Genomic DNA, 21,665 nt, shown 5'->3' with positions numbered 1-21,665 from the left:
TAGTAGGGTACTTTGGCAAGCTTCTTCCCTGTAGGTTATCTCAGTTTTTTCATGAGTATCATCTTAGCTTTCTGCCTGTCCCAGGGCCTCGGGGTGGGTTTATGTATTTTCTCTCTCTTTTCCCCTCTCTAAATTGTAAGATATACAAACATGTTGCTGGTTGTTTGTAACAAGAGGAAGCCTGTAGAATCTTAAGCCCTGCAACAGGGTGGCAGATCATTCCCCTTGAATTGTGGTATATCCTTTGAGGGGAGTAATAACGTTTTTTTTAAACTGTTGTTTTATTTCTGGCTGTGCCTTCTGACACTCAGCTGAAATTGTAGGGATAAAGTTACTGTCATTCTTTAGCCTTTTAAGGATTCCCCCCCCCCTTGATCCCTGAAAGGCGTGATAAGTCTTATAATAAATTATGCCCTTAACTTGCAGAATTCTTTGTTTTTACTGGAACATCTCCTCTGAGACACTTTTAAACCTAACACTTAAAAATAAAAGCCTGCCTTTTTGATTGGATAACAAGTTCATCATGACTTCAGTAACATAAATTTCTTTTTGAACAGGCAGTATTATGCCTTTGTTAGACATCAGGGCACCGAAGTGAGCAAAAGCATGCTACCTCTTTTTAAAAAAAATAATAATATGAGAGGTATCTTGGTGTGATCTAATTTAGGGCCTGAGTATGGATATAATTTTATTTCTTTTTATCTTGGATATTGTGATTATGGGGGAGGGGGGAGGGGGGACCAGGAAAAATAATAGGAAAGTATGCATACTAATAGTGAATGTGCTACAGGAGTGGCTTTAAAGAACTTGCTAGGTAAAAATACAAATATACACTAGAAGCATATGTTAGGAAGCTTTTTGGTGATTCAGATCTCATTTGCTATGATATAGAACATGGTACATATTCATAATTAATATATAGTGGTCTTTTCCTGCCATATATTTGAAAGAAAAGCATACATATCTACGTTTAACTTTGGTTTTGCAACTCTAGTTATTCCTCTAAAAGTAACCTGTAATTCTACTTTTAAGAGTCACCTATTGTATCTATTCCCACAGCTGACAATAAGGCTTCTGTCAGCAGAACTGGGAGGGAGGGAATTTTCGGCAGTCCTCCATTCCCTGCCCCTCTCCCCCCATCTGCTCTGGAGGGTTCCCCATTCATGGCTTCATATTATTGAGAGAAGCCTCAAATTTGGTTAGTTGATTTGTATGGTCTCTCTCTCTATCTATATCTATCTCTATCTATCTATCTATCTATCTATCTATCTATCATCTATATCTATCTATCTATCTATCTATCTATCTATCTATCTATCTATCTATCTATCTATCATCTATCTACAGGGTGAGTCCTTTAAAAGAGGCCCTGTGGATACAGAGTACACATGTTCCACGGGGCCTCTTTTAAAAGACTCACCCTGTATCATTGATAATGGTTTCCAAAGCTGTGCAAATGTAGGAAATGAGTGGATGACTAGCAGGGTATTAGCTGCTTTTGAGCTCATTTCTTTTGCTTCTGCTGGGAAAAGTCCTGTTTGGTAAATTGATATCTTTGTGGCCTAAGCTTTTTCAATACACTGTTCAGGTGGAAGGAAACTCTCCCTTTGGAGACCAATAAATTGTTGCCTGGGTTTTGCTGCTTTCGAATTCCCCAGTGATGATCACTGGGCTAAATTTCCAAGTCACCCATAAGGTTTTGGTGCACAAATCCTATCAATAGAAATTAAATGCCTAACTCTGATTAGGTGTCTAGTCTCTACTGATGATGGAATTCAAACGTGTACTCCTTTGGCATTGTACTCTTGTCTCAAAGGCTATTTGCCTTTCCTTGGGTGATTTTTCAGTTTCTGGTACCTGTCTCATTTTTTTTTAGGCGGGGGCCGAACGATGGAGGATTCAGCCATTTTTCAAGCCTCCATGAATGCTTTGTTTAGGAGGGGAGTTACCTTCAGTAGAAGAGTGGAGGAGTGCAAAACTGGAGCTGGAGGTACCTTCAGTTGGTTGTTTTTTGCCTCCTCTATACTACAAGAACAGTCACAACCTTTTCTTTCTTTCTTTCTTGAGGTGTAAATCAGCAGTAAGGTTCTGTAAGAAATCACTGTGATAGATTTAGGGTACAACCCCATATATTGTGAGGCAATTTTCAGTTTGGGTTTTTCTTTTGCTTTTTAGATAGGGAGGATTTCTACAATAGAGTGATCTAAAGGAATTACCTTGCTCTGAACTCATGCAATTGGAGTATAACTTCACATATCTTTGTCCTTTGACATTGTTATTTTACGCAAAGTGGGTGGGGCTTGCTCAGGGAAGCGACCACGAATTGTTAGCAGTACATGCACTGGGGGGGGGGGGGAGTGGAGAATCACATTTGCCTAAAATAGCTGTAGATAGGTACCTATTATAGGACATTTTGTTCAACCTTCTGAATTGGGGAAGAGATTATAAAAATTAGTCATTGATTGCTTGGCTAGTAAAGGTACTTCTGAATGCTCGGTGAATAGTACAAGCTGCCAATCAGGTATCCGCAATCAATACAATAGTTTGTTTCATTTTTTAGACTTTTACTGGTGGTTGTATAGAATACTAGTGAATTGTGAGAAACCTACCTGTTTTCAGGTGCTTTTAATGTCACATCCACGCATGCAGATGTTACGTCTGCATACAGGTGGACTGCCTCACCTACCTGTCAAAATCCCTTGCTGGAGCAATGATTAAAGGAGGGCAAGAGGACCTTTAGAGAATGCTTCGCAAATCACTTTCTGAAGCACATCCCACCCTGCTTTTTACAGTGTTCCATGATGTTTAACAGGGAGGGGGCACTCAGAGAGTGGTTTGCCAACCTTCTCTCTGAAGCATCTCCCACCATCATTAAATCTGGAACAATGCTAAAATAAACAGCAGGACCACCTGTTTAGTGCTGAGTGCAAGCAAGCCAGAGAGCATGCCTGAATTTAAGAGGAACACTCTCTCTTTGCATTTGAGTAATCCTGATTAGCTTTGGGTCCCCATCAAAGGTTTCCAACAACCACATGGTTTAGGGCTTACATACGTAGAATCCTACAGATGTATAATCTGTACACAGAAAAAGATATATAGAACATGCTGATAGAACCTAGGTGTGTGGGACTCTACCCATCAAAGTGTTAAATCCAAAATGTGAAAATCTCATAGGAGTAGGGTAAGCAAGTATAATTTTGATTTTTCACTGCATGTAAGTGCATCAGAACAACAATCGAATACACACCTACACATGCAGTCCACAAGAGGTACAGATTGAACATCTGTATCAACTGAATGTACATGGCATTGATAACTAAGCAATAAGCATTGTTCACTGTTTGTGAAATTCCATGAATGGATATTGCTGCTTGTTAATATTTGAGAGAGAACCAATTGTTCCAAACTAGAGAGCTAAGCAACTTTTAATCTCCCATTAATTATTACGTATGCACACTAAGGATAATGAATGAACTCATTGTTGCAATACACAGAAATAGCAAAGATTTTATTTCATTTGATGAAACTGATTAAACTGAGAAAAGATTGGAAGAAAGTAACTCCATAGCATAAAATAAATTAGCAACCAAAATAATGCTTTATAAGAACAACATAGTAATATTACATGTTTTAAAACTATTAAGTAGTTTTAAATGCTTAAGTTACTATTTCTAAAAGTGTAATTGTTTGCTTTTTTCCTTTTTAAAATTGTTAATCTTTCATACTCTTGACAGGGTGAATCACCACTTGATTTAGCAAAGCAAAGAAAAAATGTTTGGATGATAAACCATCTACAGGAGGCAAGGCAGGCAAAGGGATATGACAATCCATCATTTCTCAGAAAGCTGAGGGCTGATAAGGTGACTCATGTAATGTGTTCTTTTAAAAATAATTTCTGACCCTGCTTAGATAACACCCCACTACAGTTTGTACCTGGAGGTATTGGGAGTCTTGGGTTTACGCGTCTTTCCCATCCCCAAATTTGCCATTCTCCTCTCACTGCAGTGAGAAATGATTGACCAATCCTAGGCATCTTGCATTTTTTTCTGAATCTAGGATCCTTCCTAGTCTTGCAGATAAACCCCTCTTTGTACATATTAAACTTGTTATGAAGTTTCTGAGTGTTAAAATGAAGCACTAACTTTTTATACAGTTCATAAATATCCAGGTTAATTAATTGTTGTTTGTCTTTTTATGTAGGAATTTCGTCAGAAGGTGATGCTGGGAACACCTTTCCTAGTTATTTGGCTGGTTGGGTTTATAGCCGACCTTGATATCGATTCTTGGCTCATTAAAGGACTAATGTATGGTGGTGTTTGGGCTATGGTTCAATTTCTTTCCAAGTAAGTATTTAATTAGTGAATATGTTGGAGTAGATAGTTTGGTTTTACATAAAATACTGACAGGTTTATAAAAGCCCCATTCTTGGGGGGAAATGTTTTACCTAATTCACTTTTCCATTAAATGATTGTTCAGGATAAGTAAAGAAAATTGTGTTTTGATGCCCTTCCATCCTGCCTTCCAGTTAGTTTATAGGAGACCTACTGTGCTAGATTTAAGTGGCATTCATATTTTATCTCTGAGCAAAAAACAACAACATTAAATACCACATCAGTCACATTATGAATCATCAACTAGTTGTGTTGTATGAAAATGTGTCTGCCTGCTCAACAGTAATGTTTCCTCTTTCACAAACCAAATATTGAAATCCCTCTATAAAATGATTAGCTTATTTTCTATAGAAATGAAAATACCCTACTCTTTTATTTCCATAACGTAACGGTCTGTAATAAGCAGACTTCTTTAAGGAGGATATTTTTGGATTTTTTAAAAGGGATCTTAGTATTCAGTGAGTGGATTAAAAAAGACAAGAATTATTACAGGCAATGCCCAGTTTAGGCATGTTCGAATGATACTTGATTGTGCATATGTGCATGGCTCTGAACCTGGAAGGAGCCCAAAAACATCACAAAAGGGGTGGGGTGGGCTTACACGGGCTCCACTGACAAGCACAGAGCAGAAACCCTGTGCAACACAATGATAGCCTGTATATGCCTCTTAATTTTAATGACTCTAATTTTAATGGCAAAGAGAAATGCATTCGTAGTAAGATTATTAAACAAAGAAAGTTTGAATGGTTGAGAATCTTAAATTTATTTATTGTCAGTGTAATATAGCATATGTCAGATAAATATTTTAAACACTGGAATCTCTTGTGTAAGTTTAAGAGATTATATTACTACAGCTCATGTTCTGGGTTTGGCTTTTTCTTCAAAGTCTGTTAAAATAACTATCATTTTGAGTTTTGCTGAGTGTGCTGTTCAGCCTTATTTTTAACTGCTGTCAAAATGTGGCTTTAGAAGAAAACTTTATTTCCAAATCTACTTTAACAAAACACATGCAAGCAGGAGTATGAAACTGTTTTAGACCTGGTTAGGGGACAGGATGTGTAATATGTATGCAAGTAACAATTGGGAAAATTGACCTAAAAAGCAAAAATTACAAACAAACAAAAAATTAAAATCTGTCTGTTCAGGTGGTCACGTAATTTAAATTAATAATTTAATGTAGTGGTTAACAACATTGGTGAACATGCTTACAAAGCAGCCTGGCCATCCTGAACTCTGGTCATGCATATATAAAATCTTCTTCATTTGAACATTACAAACTGAACAGATTCATGTTCTGAACCTAGTAATTATGAACTCTTGCAACTTTCTGAGGTGTAAAAAAGTGCTTGCTGGTTGTTGAGTAATTTAGATTATTAAGACCTTTTGTAGCAAATGGACAGGTTATTTAAAGCTCTAGTGTTTGCTTCTTTGTTTTTTAAAAATAAGGCTATATTTACTTGTTTGTGAATGAGCTAGCACACCCATTTTTGAATATTTAATAACCTATTATGTTCTTTGTTTCGCAGATCATTCTTTGATCATTCAATGCATAGTGCACTGCCCCTTGGAATCTACCTAGCAACAAAATTCTGGATGTATGTGACATGGTTTTTCTGGTTTTGGAATGATATCCTTTATACTGTGCTCAGCATTTGAATTTTTTCATTTTAGTGGGTTATATTCCAGTGCTCACATTCAAGAAAATTAAGAGGCTAGAATTTTAAGAAATTGAAGTTTAATCAAGAGGATGTGGAAGTTTTATGGTTCAGACAGGTCATGGAAAAGGGTTAAGGGACTTCAGTGAAGCTGAAGGAGGAGACAAGCGAACACAAGAGGGAGTGAAGCATGACAGTAAGTAAAAGGCGACTGGGCCAGATGGAACAAGTAAAAGCAGATAGTAGGACATACAGATTGAAGGGGACAGACTTAATTACATAAGGCAGGGATGGGGAATCCGTTGTTGGATTCCCATTATCCCCAGACAACATGGTTAATTGTGTGTGTGTGTATACCCATTAGTTAAATTACTCAAAACACAAGCTCACAGGTTTTACTGATTTGTGGCAAAATATGTTAAAATAAGATGTTTTTTAACAAGTCCTTAAACCTAGCAATATTTAGTCCTAGTCTTCTACCCCCTTGCTTTCAATCTCTTCATTTTTATTTTTATTTTGGCTCTACATAAGTGTTTCCTTCTTGCTCATGTTGACTTTGCTTTCTCAGTAGCTGTGCTGATTGTCATATCCCGATTACTGGCTCCTTCTGAAGTTAATATTTATGAACATTTAATGACATTATAGCAGAGTACAAGTAGATACTACATTTGCGATGTGGGTGCTGCCAGAACAGTCCCCTCTAAATCCTACATGTCAGTTTACTTTAACTGATTAATGTTGCCAGCCTCAATTATTAGTTCTTCTAGCTATTCAAGTTCTGCTGTCAGTCAGCTTGTCTGCAACTTGTTAGGGAAAAAAATATGACATGTGCTCTGTTTTATAGAATGAAGTAGAAAAATTGTGGTCAGGGTAAGAATTTATTCTCATATGTCTTACAGTTTGATGAAATCAATTGCATCAGAGAACAGTGCCTTCTTTCTTCTCAGTAGGAAGAATAATGTGATATCTGACTAAATGTCTCTGTGGCAGCCTTTTATAAATCTGCTTCTGGAATATGTTTTGATCAGAAATAAAAGGGCATCCAGATTGATTAATTTAAATATCTAGCTTGTCACTAGAATTATGATGAAAAGTAATATTTTGTATTTACTCACTGCATTCCACTTGGGACTCTTGAGGTCTGTTTAGTTATTTCTGTGCTGTCTAGGGTTGCCTTCTAACCTTGCATCGAAACAGGCGTTGATACTGTTTTATAAACCTTACATAAGAGGGAATCTGGTTAGCTTCAATAATAGCCTATAAGAGCAGGAAAGACAACCTATAAAAGAGAGAAATTGGTGTTGGATGATACCATGCGATCCCCCTCAGTACTCTTACATACTTTCCTCACCATTATTAGGATAAAGGATATGTTGTCCTCTATTCCTGTTAAAGCAAGTGCTTTTCAAGATGTCTGCATTTCATGTAGCAACATCTTCTTAACTTTCCCCACTTATATAAGTTCAGAGGCCCAACCACAGAGGTAGTTCTGTTAGCTCATTGTGTAGAGCACTAAAAGCAGGCAAATGTGACCATACAAGGGTAGGGGGGAACCATCTAATCTTTTCCTTTGGCTTGGACCTATCTCTTGCTTCTTAGTCACAGGAACATACTGTCCAGTTTTGAAAGCATCTCTCTGTCAGAGGTTTAATGCCAGACAGACAATTAAGGACATCTAGCTTTTTTGTAGTAGAACATAATACAGTTTTCTCTGCTAGCTTCTTTTTAGTGGTCTAGACATGTGGTTTAGTAATTGAAATGAATGCTGGTACTTATGAAAACATGTAGTCGTACCTTGGTTTTCAAACAGCTTAGTTCTTGAACGTTTTGGCTCCCGAACGCTGCAAACCCAGAAGCGACTCTTCTGGTTTGCGAACTGTTTTGGAAGCCGAATGTCTGACTGGACTTCTGTGGTTTCCAGTTGGCTGCAGCAGCTTCCTGCAGCCAATCAGAAGCCACACTTTGGTTTCCAAACGTTTTGGAAGTCAAACGGACTTCCAGAACGGATTCCTTTCAACTTCCAAGGTACGACTGTACCATATTCTTTTTGGAACTTTAACTTGAGACTTAGACTCAAAAGCCCTGATATAATGACATATTTCTACACAAAGGTGATGAAGTCCAATTGAAATTTATGTCTTGGCTAAATGGTGACCATGGTTTTCTTTGCATATCACATTAAATCAAGTATGGTTTATAATGTGTACATGCAGTGTGCTCCCCCTCCCTCCTACCAGGCTGCTGAGAAACAAGCACATGGTTTGACATAGTGTGTTTTCTTCAGAGCCGTCTTTCCTATAGGGCTTAGTGGTGCGTTGCACCAGGGCACTGGCCTCTCAGGGCACTCCCCAGCGAGTGGAAGAGCTGTGTGGCTTTGCCAGCGGCCTCCCCTTTCCCTGCACGCCCGCCAGCTGCGCCCCACCAACCATATGGTTGGCGGGCGCGCAGCTTCCCTCCCAAGCCTCTGCGAGGATTGCTCTCAGAAACAGACCATGAGTCTGGATCTGGACATAACGCTTAGCAGCATGGCAGGAACAAGCAGGGAATGAAGCACCCACAGTTGCAGCCATGTTGCACCAACATGCTGTGTATTAGCACTAATGTGCAAACCAGGCGTGTAAGTTTAAGGCTCATTGTTTTCTTGATGTCAGTATTTTGTTGATGATCTGCAGCAACACAGTTGTTTTCAGGCTTTCTAACTTCAGGGAACTCTTTCCCACATTGATTTCAGTGCTATGGAACCCCTTTACATATGCTAAAAATATTTTCCAATGTGTCATATTTGTACTTGAAACTGATGGGTTACCACTGAAATTTGTGATGTTAGCTAAATAGGTTTTAAGTGTGTGTGTTTAGAGCTTGCCATTCCCTTGGCAATGGAGTGTATAAATGCTGAGGCACTGAAGCAGAAAAGGTGCTACTGGGGCCATTTGTAATTTCATGGTAGAAAATATTTGTTAAAATATAATTAGCTTTTACTATGTGCAAATTAATGGGAAGAAAATACAGATACCTAGGTATTAACAAAGTTAATTTCAAATTGTGAAGCAGCTGGAATTCAAATACTGGGTCTGCAATTTATTCAAACACTTTCATTTCCAGATAAAGTACATGTTCCTTTTTTCAGTAAATTATTAAGAGGAGGAATCTTTAATATGAATGTAATCCATCCCCCCCAAAAGAGATTATTATTGTATTCATCATTCCCTGTATACTGTATTTTTCGTCCTATAGGACGCACTTTTTCCCCTCCAAAAATGAAGGGGAAATCTGTGTGCGCACCGACCCCTCTCGTTCTCCAGGCTTCAGGAAGCTATCAGCAAGCCTGGGGAGCCCCTGGGAGTTCCCGCAGGGCTCCCTAGGCTGTGGATAGCAACCTGCCGCCCGGCGCGCGGGGCGCCCTGAAGCAGAGCGCCCCGTGCGCCGGGCAGACATCCGCAGCATGGGGAACCCCAGCCTGAGGAGCCCTGCGGGAATTCCTGCAGGGCTCCCTAGGCTGTGGATAGCAACCTGCTGCACGGAGCACGGGCGCGCTGAAGCAGAGTGCCCCGCGCTTCGGGCAGACATCAGCCAGCCCCACAAAGCTCGGGGGACAGCGGGGAGGCGCAGCACCGCCATCCCGCTGTTCCCCAACCTGGTTTTTGGGGGGAAATAATTGAAAAGAAAATTCCTTTATTCCCCCCCCCCCAAAAAAAATATTAGGTGCTTCCTATGGGACGGAGCGTCCTATGGGACGAAAAATACGGTAATCTCTTTTATTATAGAGGTTTTTTTGTGATATAGCTGGAATTTCAGGCCATTAATAGGCATAAACAGTAAAAAATATATTAAAAAATGGTTGACCATTTCAATGTTTTCTGTCAGAAAATGATTTAAAGATACAAAAGCTGCAATCCTAAACACATTGACTAGGAAATAAGCTCAACTGAATTCAGACTTTTGAGAGACCATTTATAATGTTGCACTGCTAATTTTGGAGCTATCAAACAAATTAAGGCAAGATGATACACTTGAACAGCATAAAATGACAAAAAAGAATTATTAGATGTCTTGACATGCATCTAGTACATTCCCTGTGCAACAAAAAAGTGTATTGCAGAATTCTATTATTTTCAGATAATAATTATTTTTAACAGGAAAGAAAACATATTCAAATTCCTTAACATTTAATACATCTAAATTTTGTGTTCATCCACCTTCCATTTCTTGCTAATAGTGTTGCACTTTTCTACAATTTTGGAAAATCTTGGAAATCAGACCCAGGAATAATTAAAGCCACAGAAGAACAAAAGAAAAAGGTAAAAAGCAAAACAGTCCATTCTTGTTAATGGTTGAAGATGCTGTTTAGATTTTCTGTGTACACACTCAAAGTGTTTTCTAATCAAAGCAATTACAGGAAAGTTTCCCCCACCCAGCCTCCCACAGAGGGGCACAGGGGGCTGCAGAGGAGACAGGGAGTTGCTGAAAATTGTTTCTGTCTCTGTTTCGCCAAGTTCTTCCATTTAAGAACATCTGAGGTAATTGTAGTCTAAGCAAACTAAATGCTTTGCTACTGGGAAATCTGCTGAGGTTATCCAGATATTTCTGGTGTTTAAAATGTACGTGTGTGTGTGTGTGTCTAAGCCCAGACAGATTACTCATCACATGGTGTAGTTGTTTTTGGTCCAGTTGAAAATGAAGGTGAAGATGTCATCCTTGAAAGGAAACCAGCACGTCCAGAAAAAAGACTAGGCTGTAGACTCTCCTTCCCGATATAGTGTTCTGTGTATTGGGAGATTTTAATGTATCCCAGCTATCCTCTTCATGTCACCGCAGCAGAACATAGGGTGGTTGTAACGGCTTCAAACTGAATGCGAGGGGATACATTTTTGAGGTTGGAAAGGATATGCCTGTTACTGGAGTGACCCAACAGCCCTAATGCTGGTGCAATCTTGAGAAGCAGCCAGAAACTAATGATCTTGCTGCTGGATAGAGTCCCCTTGTATCTTAGAGGCAATTGGGGCAGAACCAGTTACACATGTGTGTTTATATAGGCTCTAATGGTGACGAATTTCTTTGATGTGAATAAAATGGCATTAAGATCTTTTTGTCCAAGCTTGAGATGGTGTTAAACTAATCTGAGTGTGTTAATAGAAGTTGGGATTTCCAGTGGGGTAGCTTTTGCAGTAAAAACAGCCAAGAATCTCCTGGCACCTTGAAGGCTAACAAATTGTTTTATGACATAAGTTTGTCAACTAGAGTCGACTTATGAAACATGTATGAATATGGTTCTTAAATGATTAAATATTCTTATTTTTCCTTTTCTGCAGACAATAGTGGAACTTGCAGAGACAGGAAGTCTGGACCTCAGTATATTCTGCAGTACCTGTTTGGTAGTATGCTTTTTTGCTTACATGTAATTAAATTACCAATTTTAACATCATGTCTATTTAGAAAATGAGTGTATTCTTCGACCTTGCGATATTCATACAGGGTATAAGTGAGCCTCTGCCAACTAAAATCCTAAGCCAGTATTTGGGCATATGAATGCCACGCTTCCTAGGAATAGGAAAAGGCAAGTCCATAGGGTGGTTGTGATGGATCCAGAAGAAAGCAGGATATCAAAATTCCTTACTGGAGTCCCTGTCCCACCAAGTTAGGACTCTGTATTCCAGTGGGATGTCCTTGACAGAAGTTCAGATGGATTTGGGTAGAAGCTTAACTTAAAACACTCACAGGTTTTTATATCAAAATACAGTGGCTCTCTTAAGTCAGTATAGAAATCTGGGCAGCAGACTGTTCCAGACGTTAAAATAGAAAAATTATGTTCTAGTACACTAGGTGTGCTATGGTATCTGTTGCTACTCCCTGTGGTAAGACTTCCCACTACCAAAGTATTTAGCAGGAGCAATACAAGAGTTCCTAGTAATTCTTAAAGTTATTGTTGTTCCTATGTATCTTAATGACAACCCTGGATTAGAATCCTAAAAATAGGAGATAGAAGAGGACTACTTCAGATTGTGACTAAATCAAACAAGTGCATAGATCTCCGAGTATAGAGCAAAACCATGAAAATACTTCCATTAATAACTTCAGATTAAATTTACAGTGCCATTTTAGATACACACACATCTTATACTGGATATTTTGTTGTTCAGTTTGTGGTGTGTATAAAGTAAATACCAACATTAGTTATAATCAGCTGTCACTTCATTAAAAGTTTTACCTTATCTAAAACATCTGTAATGAAGTAAGCAGAATGTGCTTTATATAATAATGTTCTCAAAATATACAGGAATTATGAGATTGTTATGATACATTTATATTCCTATCCAGAATCTAAATACATGCAACTCTGGACTCTTTAATATAAAACCTTTAAAACTAAATACCATATATCATGTTGCATAAATTATTTGATACTATAATGGTATTTAAAAACTTGTTGCTCTGTATGAAAATCTTTTAAGAACTTGAGATATGGTGAAACATAAGTGTTCTCTTACTTTGGGACATTGATAAGATAGTCTTGACTACAGATCTGAGTATTTTGTATTTCAGACAAATTGTTTATTACTTGATAGATACACTATTTTTAAAATGCAAGTGTTAAATATTGTAGGTGTCATTCTCAAGATAAAATAACTTTTGTGCGCTGACATTTGTTTTGATGAAATGTTTTCACCGACAGCATTACAACAGTGTTATGCTCAGTTTTTTCTATATGGAATACAAATTATTTATGTATCCACCCATAAGTAACTGATCTAACTGCAGATGATAAAAATCACCAAAATACTTAATCTTTTGTAAACTCTGCAAGCTTTTCCATCAGTATCGTCATCAGTTTCTTTGATCTCTAATTCAGAGTTTCAGTGTCGGCAGTAAACAGAACAGTGGGAAATTCTGTTTTGCAATGGAAAGGAGAATTTTTTTGTTTCAATTTAATTGAGATTGGTGATTGCAAATGCTGTAAGACTTGTGTATAGTATATAAGACTTGTCTAGTGGGTGTAGGTGACAAATACAAAGCTTCTGTTTAGAGGAAAGTTAAAGTAAGGGAGGTATATTTTTGCTAGGTGAAGCTAGAACTACAAGCTCCACATGGTTACATTCTTGGTATCATGACATGCATGAGTACTAGAAGCAACAACAATAGTAACATAGTGTTCAAAATTCATATTAAAGATTGATAATATGAAAAGCGTGTTACATTGTATGCATATAAAAATCTGTTGAACAGATACGGAAACCGGTGAGGTCCAAACACTGTGGTGTGTGCAATCGATGTATAGCCAAGTTTGATCATCACTGCCCCTGGGTTGGTAACTGCGTAGGTAAGTACTGACAAGGAATAGAAAATTTCCATCGTGTTTAGCTTTCAATCTCACATAGTATGTGCATTTAGCATAGCACGGTTTCTTAGTATTCATGTATTCACCACTGCTATCAGACCAAGAAGATGCCAGACATTTTTTATTCTATAGTTTAGAAGCATAAGCAAGCTCAGCCCAGCCTCTTGACCTCCAACGGTCTTCGTCACTGGGAGCTAAAGCAGTATAGCAAATGAATACAGCAGAGAGCAGGGTTGTTGTTTTTTGTGGGAATGCAGATTTTTCATGTGAATGTTTGGTAGGTGATCTTGAAGCAAGTATGGTCACAAATCTTGGTCACTGTGAAGCTAAGACACAGTCTTTAAGCTTTGCATTTGAAGCACTTCCAACTGGATTCATCTCAACAGAATGCCTGAGCATTTTTAGAGAACTGATTTCATATAGTGTTGGTCTTTTTTTCTTTTAAAAATTTATGATGCATTAATAGTTTTATTGTGTACCACTTTCATTTTTTTGAGTTTGTGGTTTATAAATATTCAAATAAATATATAAATTTCAGGGTAATATTAGTATTCATAAGCAAATGAAATAGTTTTATTTTGGAGGAGAAAAGGTTACTGGGCTGAAGGTCAGCTTTTTATTGTATATTTGCATATTGCATATTTATGCTCACTTATTCATTTACTTCTTGAATACTTCCCAATTCTTTCCCCAGGGGAGCTTGTACTTTATTTGCAAAGCATGTGATGAACTGCATTGCCATGCTGAAATAAGACTCTTCTAGACTCTTCTAGTCTTGTGGCAGGGAAAGCTATGCTTTATATATTATGTATTACTAGAAGCACACTTTCTGGCCTCTTGTTAAAATGGCATAAAAAACAAATACATTTACTTCCAATCTTTCTTCTCAGGAGCTGGCAACCATCGTTATTTCATGGGCTATCTATTCTTTTTACTATTCATGATTTGCTGGATGATTTATGGATGTATCTCTTGTGAGTATTGTTTCCTGAACCATTTTCTCAATGCCTAGTTTAAGTCCTACTGTGCCTGCAATGTTCTGTGTGAACGTTGACCTATACCTTGATTGTTGCCTGGTAGGGTTTTTCTTTTCTCATAAAAAATGCTTTGGGAAATGTTCCCCATGCAACATGCCCTGTATTCTGCAGGCTCATGTTCAAAAAATTTTTTCTAATCCAATGATATCATTTTCTAATCCAATGATACGTATTTTTTAATTCCAGACTGGGGAATCCACTGTCACACTACTTATACAGCAGATGGATTTTGGACATATATTACACAAATAGCCACCTGTTCACCTTGGATGTTCTGGATGTTTTTGAATAGCGTGTTTCACTTCATGTGGGTGGCTGTGCTGCTAATGTGTCAGATGTATCAGGTAGGAGAAAGCACTTAATATGCCAACAAGCAGGGTTGCATTCAACAGTGTTGCTCACTGACAGTAAAGCAGTAAGGCTTCAGAGGGATGGGAGATTCTCCAGAGCAGATTTGAGGTTGAGGGAGGGCTGCAGAGGAGATGGGAAATCATTGAAAAGTGCTTACCTCCTCATTCTGCTGACAGAAACCTTCCTGAGAATCCGGGGGTTGATTCCATTGCATATGTGAGGATCTGAATGCATATTGAAGCCCTTGCCTGTTTCTCTCTTTAATGCAAAGCATCAAACTTGAAATGCACTTATTTCCCAAGTCTTTGGGTGCCACCAGGTTTGATTGCCAGCACTATGGAACTTGGTTGGGTTTGGTATACAAAAATGTTGAAAAAAATAAGTGGCTAGTTTCAAATCTGTTTTCATGTATCTTTTATCATAAATGATCATGAGTGACAGAAACACACAGGAGAATAGAAAAGACTTGGCGTCAAGTACATATTGGATGCAGCTGTTCTGCTGGCAAGGAATTTGCATCACTGAAACGCAATTGACTGTTTTTACACAGTCAATAAAGACTTTACCCAGGCAAGTTCAGAACATGCAAAGTCTCACTAAAGAAATTGATCCGAGTAGCCATTAGTGTTTGAGGGTGAGGGTTTGCTTAGATAATGAGGGTCAGCAATTAAGACACAAAAAGAAACTATTGTTAACTGGGACGTCCTGGCATGTTCCCTCACTTGCAGAAATGGAGGAGCTAAACTCTGTCTTATCTTGGATTATTAAAATGTACTATGATAATCCAAGCACAGCCTATTTGTGCCAGTGTCTCAAAATAATAGGCAAAGTAATATAACACTAACAATGTTTTGTCGGGTAGGAATAGGAAAGTGTTAACATGACAGAGTCTCTTATGGTAAACTTTCTCTTTAGCAGGCCCAAAGTTACTGCTTGACTGTTTTTGAAAATAAATCATTGAACCTGTTAACTCACAGCTATTATTAAGTTCATCATGGTTCAGAGCAACCATCAGTATACATCCCATGTATCAGAGAGGTTTTTTGTGCATTAACCACAAACTCTGTTAGCATGCAATACAGAAAAAGTATTCCATTTAGCTCTAACTTGTTTCATCTTTGTACTAAGCTGCCAAAGGTGGTCTTGAAGTTACAGCAGAACAGTTCTGGCTTCAACCCCCACTTTCTGCAGGGATTGCCTATGCTATAGATTTACCTATAGGAGTTTTAATAGTGCATCTTATTCCAGTGGGAATACCTGTCAGCTGATAGGTCACTACCTGTCAGCTGATAGGTTCTCACTTCAAGGCCATTTGGATTCACTGCACTATTGAGTTCAACAGGCAGTTTGCTGTGCTGCGGAGTACCCCATGAGAAGCTGCATAGCACAATCTATACCAGCAGGCCTGCTGATCCCAGGAGACAGTCGATTGGTGGTGATAATAAGTCTCCCTTGCTAATTTGGGAAAGTGCTTTAAGGCTCCCTATTGTACATTGGCAGCTGCATCGCTCCCTCCTCCACGCCTGATGCGTATATGATATCAGATGTGGGCAGATGGACATGGTGGAACCACCTTGTGGACCAAATTGGGACCTGTGCCAGGCCTAATAAGACCTATGGGCTGGAAGTTCCCCATGCCTCCTTTAGCGGGTTTATATACTACATCTTCAAAGATTCTGAATATTTCCCCTCCTCCATTTCTCCCAGATCTCTTGTTTAGGTATTACTACAAATGAAAGGATGAATGCAAGACGATATAAGCACTTTAAAGTTACAACAACATCTATCGAAAGCCCATTTAAGTAAGTACATAAAGAAACATGGAAATGTGTTTATACAAACGTGCAGGTGGTATTCACAAGTGAGGGAAAGCTTAAATGGCACAGGTGAATGGGTGCTGGGTTGTTTCCCCCCTTCCCTAAAAGGTAGCCACAGAAGATGTGAATCTCTTTCCACATGTTCCCAGGAAAGCAGCTGAGTTAGGGGTGTGATCTTGATTGGGGAAACTGTTTGAAGGGTATCAAAGTATTTTTTTTGTTGTATAGTTACCTGCTCTGGAAATTTTATACAAATTGAAATATGGACAACTTCCCCAAACAAATAACTGGAATGTGAGCAGAAACACATTTCTCTTTTAGCACCCCCAAATTCAAAACAAAACAAAATTCTAAAACTAAAAAGCTTACAGTTCATTTTCTCTCTCCCTCATACATATGCATGCCTATGCAAATATTTACCATTTCATATTGTTCACATACTTGGATTCTCTTGGAAGCAAATACGCCATTAGTACTGACATGCACAAAAAATCCTAGCTACCTAGTAACTTTCAAAATAAACATCATCATAAATGAAAGATTATTCCTTAGAAAAAAAATAACTTCAGAGTACACAGACATCTGCTTTCTCTTTCCCTAATTTGGTCCCATTTTCTCTTCTCTATGACCCCATTAATAATTGACAAAGACTCCTACATTTTCTTCTTTCCCCAAACCTCTTTGTCCCGTTCACCCTGCCTTATTCTTCCTCTTGTGTATCTTTCTTCCTTTGGAATTAATGGTACCAGTAGTATGATCAAACAGCAGCAATTTGATAACATCAAAAAGTAAAAGTCTAATCAGCAGTCTGGTTGCACAGGCTGCAGTTTCTGGACTGTCTTCAAAGGCAGCTCTACATATAAGAGTTTTCCAGTAGTTGTCTAAATGAGGTTACCAAGGAGGAAGCCACTGAAGCCGGATTATCCATAAGGAGTGGGCCATCAGACAAAGCTATAAAGGCACTCAAGCCATTGAGACCACTTTTGTCTCTGGCGATAGTAATTGATCCATGAGAACCCGCAAACCACAGACCTGAACTTTTAGGGCAGAGCTTTCCAAACCATGTGTCATGACCCATTAGTGTGTCAGCTGCAGTGTGTAGGTGTGCCATGCAAACACTCCCTACACTCCTGCTGGGGAAATGGGTTAGTTTAACCTCCAGTTTGCTAATAAAACTGAATTACTGTGTCGCAAAATAATGCATGTCTAAAAAGTGTGTCACCAACATAAAAAGTTTGGAAAGCTGTTTTAGGGGGAACATGACCATATCCAGAGCTGTTGAAAGCAGCATCCAGAGACTTATAGAATATCTGATGAAATAGTGATCATACCCTCATTTGTGGGAGCGGCCAGGCTCCGCAACCACATTAGATATGTGAATTGTGTTCCATCAGAACCATGAATTCACTCAGTTCTAGCCAATTTAAATGGGTATTTGTAATATCTCACATGTGCTATGTAACCAGTCCTTCCCCAAACCCAATACACTAGGTCAGAAGTATTATCCCCATTATAAAGGGGGCAGATAAACTGAAGCCAAGAAATCATAGCTTTCCTAAAGCTTCCTATTGAGAGTTTACAACCCTGTGTGGCTTCTTGGTTGATAGCTGACGCTTTTCACTCCTCGGTAGCAGTGAATGTTTCTGTAAATATCAACAAGCACAGTTATATGTATTGGGGCGGGGGGGGGGGAGTCCTCCTTAATGATGACTAACATTGTTGCACTTGCTGGACTAACATATATTTATGTCACCATTTTTGTTTGTATTTTTTAGCCATGGATGCATAAGAAACATTATAGACTTCTTTGAATTCAGATGCTGCGGTCTTTTTCGTCCTGTTATTGTGGACTGGACAAGGCAGTATACAATAGAATATGACCAAACAACTGGAAGTGGCTACCAGCTAGTGTAACACCCACCTCCAAACCTGTGAGCATATCGTATCTGAGTGGTGCCTGAAAATTTGTTTCTCTCAAATCCACATCCCTTGAACAGTAGCATGCTATGAATAGAGCTAACAGTGAATCTAATGGTACCTTCTCTACATCAGTTTTATTAACAGATGTAATCAAAGGACAGAATAAACTGCCAATCCTGACAATGAGGAGGAAGATGAGAAAAGGATTTTAACTGTCCTTACCGTGGGAATGATTCACAAAGACATATTCACGCCATTTTATTTCCTTTTAACTGCTTTCACAATGGAGCATGAGATTGTTAAAATACAAACATACTAAAGTCATGCTGTGCTGAACATGAAATATTTATTTCATAATTTGAACAATTTCATTGGAATTAAAGTCAAATTTTACAAAGCAGCCAGACTTTGAGATCAATGTATTATATTTCCTGTAATGGAATTTTTGTACAGATTTGCTATAGTATTATCTGCATTGAAAATGTGCATTCAGTACTCCGAAGAATCATGTGGTCTTATTGGGAATCCACCATAAAGTGTGAAGTTGTTGGAAGCAGGACGCAGAAGGATATTAGTCACAAAACTGTTACGTAAATGTAATGGCTGTTGGCAGTTAAAGCTGTCTTGTTTCCGATATATTGAATTACTCGTAATAAGCCTTGTGTGAAGATGTATATTTGGGGAGGGTGGGTGAAGTTGCACAAAATTACATCTCGTCCAGTATAAAGCCCTATTTAGGTGCATGATACGACTTTTGAAAATTAGACCACAAAACAAAATATAGCATAATAATCTGCAAAAACTAAATAAAAACGTATAATATATGCAGTCAGTGAAATGCTGGTACCTAAGTAGTAGGTACAGTTCTGCATGATGTAGTCTACAGTCATTGGAGGATGTGCGAAGTCCTGTAGGTGGAACCAAAGAGTGAAAGGGCCAACTCTCAGTAATAGGGGAGCGGGGAAGGATATGACTGCAGTTAAATTGAATGTGGCTGCTGGAGAAGTAAAAACTGATTAACAAGTAACTCTTTTGCGTTACATAAAATGATGGAATTCAAGCTAAAGAAAGTTATAATTCCTTTGTAGCAGATTTAAGTGGGGAAAAAACATTACATGGCTTCTTGAAGAATATGGTAATGGCAAGTGGGAAAACACCCTTAACTTTGTTTGTCTCAAAGTTACCAGAACCAGATATATTTGAAAGGTAAGGAGTGGTATGAAGTTGCATTCCAGAAGAGTTTTATGTTGTTGAATGTGATGCACTGATTTTATGTTACAGCATTTTTATATATTCCTTGTGAATTATTCACTGCTTCCTTAACTATTGTTTACAGAGAGACTCGAAAAATCGGTTAAGTTCTCTTTTTAAGTGCTGTAGCAACATAGTGGTTCGAGAATCCTGTGAGGGGGATTTGGGGAGGGGACCTTAATACAGATGATCGAGACCAGTGTAAAGAATGTTTATCTGTATATACATAATTTATCAAATAGTTTTCTCTTTGTGAGTGTGCGTGCGTGTGTGTGTTAGTATATTTAAAAGCTGCTCATTTCATTTTATCCAACCAAAAATGTAGGAAGGTATCTAATGGGCTTGTTAGTAATGATCAATATTGCTGTTAATAGGCACTGTACCCTGCAACTTCACTGCATGTTTGATGCTTGGCAAAACTAGCATTTCCTGTAATATGCAGATTACAGGTATTAAAGCAATCTAGTGGTATTCCCGCCCCTTGCCTTAGTAAGAGGAGCAGTGAAACTGTAAATAGTTGATGTTCAGCATTTTCAAGTAGGCATTTTCCCTCTAGCCGTTTCTTTGATCACCAGGTGTGCATAGTTTGCAAGTACCAGATACCAAGATTTACAGAAGTGCAACATTAGTGTACGTGAATGTTTAATACTGGAAAAATTCAACCTTGTCTTTGACACACTATTTTTGAGGGAAAGAGAATGAAGTTGGGTGCAGGGATGGCAAAAGAGGCCTGTGCCATCTTGTCAGATACAACTTAGAACTATAATAAGAATATATTATTCTTACAACACTAGTTGTAAACTTTAGTTTCAAGCTGAACATGTTTGAGCAGAGCCATCTATTTCTTATTTTACATTACATGGAGTTGACTCCCTTTTGGAGAAAGTGTAGCTCTGCAGAATCTCATTTGATGTTGAAAGCCCTACTTAATCTATTTGCTAAATATATTTCATAGCTCCAGAAAAATCTGTGTAACATACATCTATATTTCTTTTGCAAGTTACAGTAATGTGCACCATATGGATTCCTTGTACAAATAATTGTGTCCTTGATAGTGAAAATAAATCCTACTTCAGTTGAGCCAAAATACTTGGGTGTAAATTTTGCTTAACTCTGTGCTGCAAAAAGAAAATATAATGGAGTTAGAATTGCCCAGAAGAAGGTTCTACATCTGAGGCAGCTAGAATAATTCTAGTAGTCTGAAATACTGAACGTTTTTTTCCTGAATTCTGGCAGGTTTTTTTTTGGGGGGGGGGAGTATCTATGCAGCATTTTTTTCTACCAAGAACTCTGTTATTTATTGCAGCAGACCACACCATTCTAGAGGGCTGCATGAAAGCAATCCAAATATACTGGATAGATATTCATTGATCTATTCAGAACAAGCAAATGAAAAATTTGTTTCTGCCCTAGATAAGCTATTTTCTTTTTGCAGGTTTTAAGTTTCTCAATGCTCTCCTAAGTTGTTTTAACAGGTAATATGCATAAGAGCATCATTGTTTAAAACTGAGTATTTTTTTAATTTACCTTATTTATAACTGTGCCAAGCATTATTTTACTACTGTCAAAATGTTGATGTATTACATGGTGAACAAAATCTGTAAAATGTTTAATAAAAATAGCACTCCTTACATAAATTAAAATTGTCATTTTTTTGTAAGTTATTAATCAAATAAATACTTGTCTCCTAGATGCTAGCATTTGTCTTTACTTCAGTAAGAGTTTCTTGTTCTCCTGCTCAGAACACTCAGGAACTTACTCTTCTTAGGAGATCGGCTCCTTTTCTGCTAATTAGGAGGTTACTCCAAAGAGCCCATTGCTACCTCAGTAAGTAGACTAGCGGAGCATTTTTTTTCAGCACTGGAGTTAAACTTTGCATGTTGGTGACACTTTGTAGACATGCATCATTT

General features: G+C 38.1%; 1 protein-coding gene across 2 annotated transcripts in view; it reads left to right on the top strand.

The window, feature by feature from the left end:
* ZDHHC17 (zDHHC palmitoyltransferase 17) overlaps positions 1–19,603 on the top strand; it is a 48,803-nt gene extending 29,200 nt beyond the window's left edge. Inside the window, exons 8-17 of one of the 2 annotated variants that reach the window (XM_081878588.1) lie at positions 3,735–3,860; positions 4,201–4,343; positions 5,918–6,020; positions 10,222–10,344; positions 11,356–11,418; positions 13,268–13,361; positions 14,270–14,353; positions 14,603–14,760; positions 16,475–16,569; positions 18,360–19,603. In XM_081878588.1, coding sequence (XP_081734714.1) covers positions 3,735–3,860; positions 4,201–4,343; positions 5,918–6,020; positions 10,222–10,344; positions 11,356–11,418; positions 13,268–13,361; positions 14,270–14,353; positions 14,603–14,760; positions 16,475–16,569; positions 18,360–18,498 — 1,128 coding nt within the window. In that variant the 3' untranslated portion in view covers positions 18,499–19,603. Of the gene's footprint in view, positions 1–3,734; positions 3,861–4,200; positions 4,344–5,917; positions 6,021–10,221; positions 10,345–11,355; positions 11,422–13,267; positions 13,362–14,269; positions 14,354–14,602; positions 14,761–16,474; positions 16,570–18,359 lie in introns of both variants that reach the window. The other variant, XM_081878587.1, reaches the window with a different exon arrangement.
* The last annotated feature ends 2,062 nt before the right edge of the window (positions 19,604–21,665 follow it).

The sequence above is a fragment of the Podarcis erhardii genome (assembly GCF_964252035.2).
Source record: "Podarcis erhardii genome assembly, chromosome: 10".
In the NCBI taxonomy this organism is placed as follows: Eukaryota; Metazoa; Chordata; class Lepidosauria; order Squamata; family Lacertidae; genus Podarcis; species Podarcis erhardii.
This window is presented reverse-complemented; position numbering and strand designations above follow the sequence as displayed.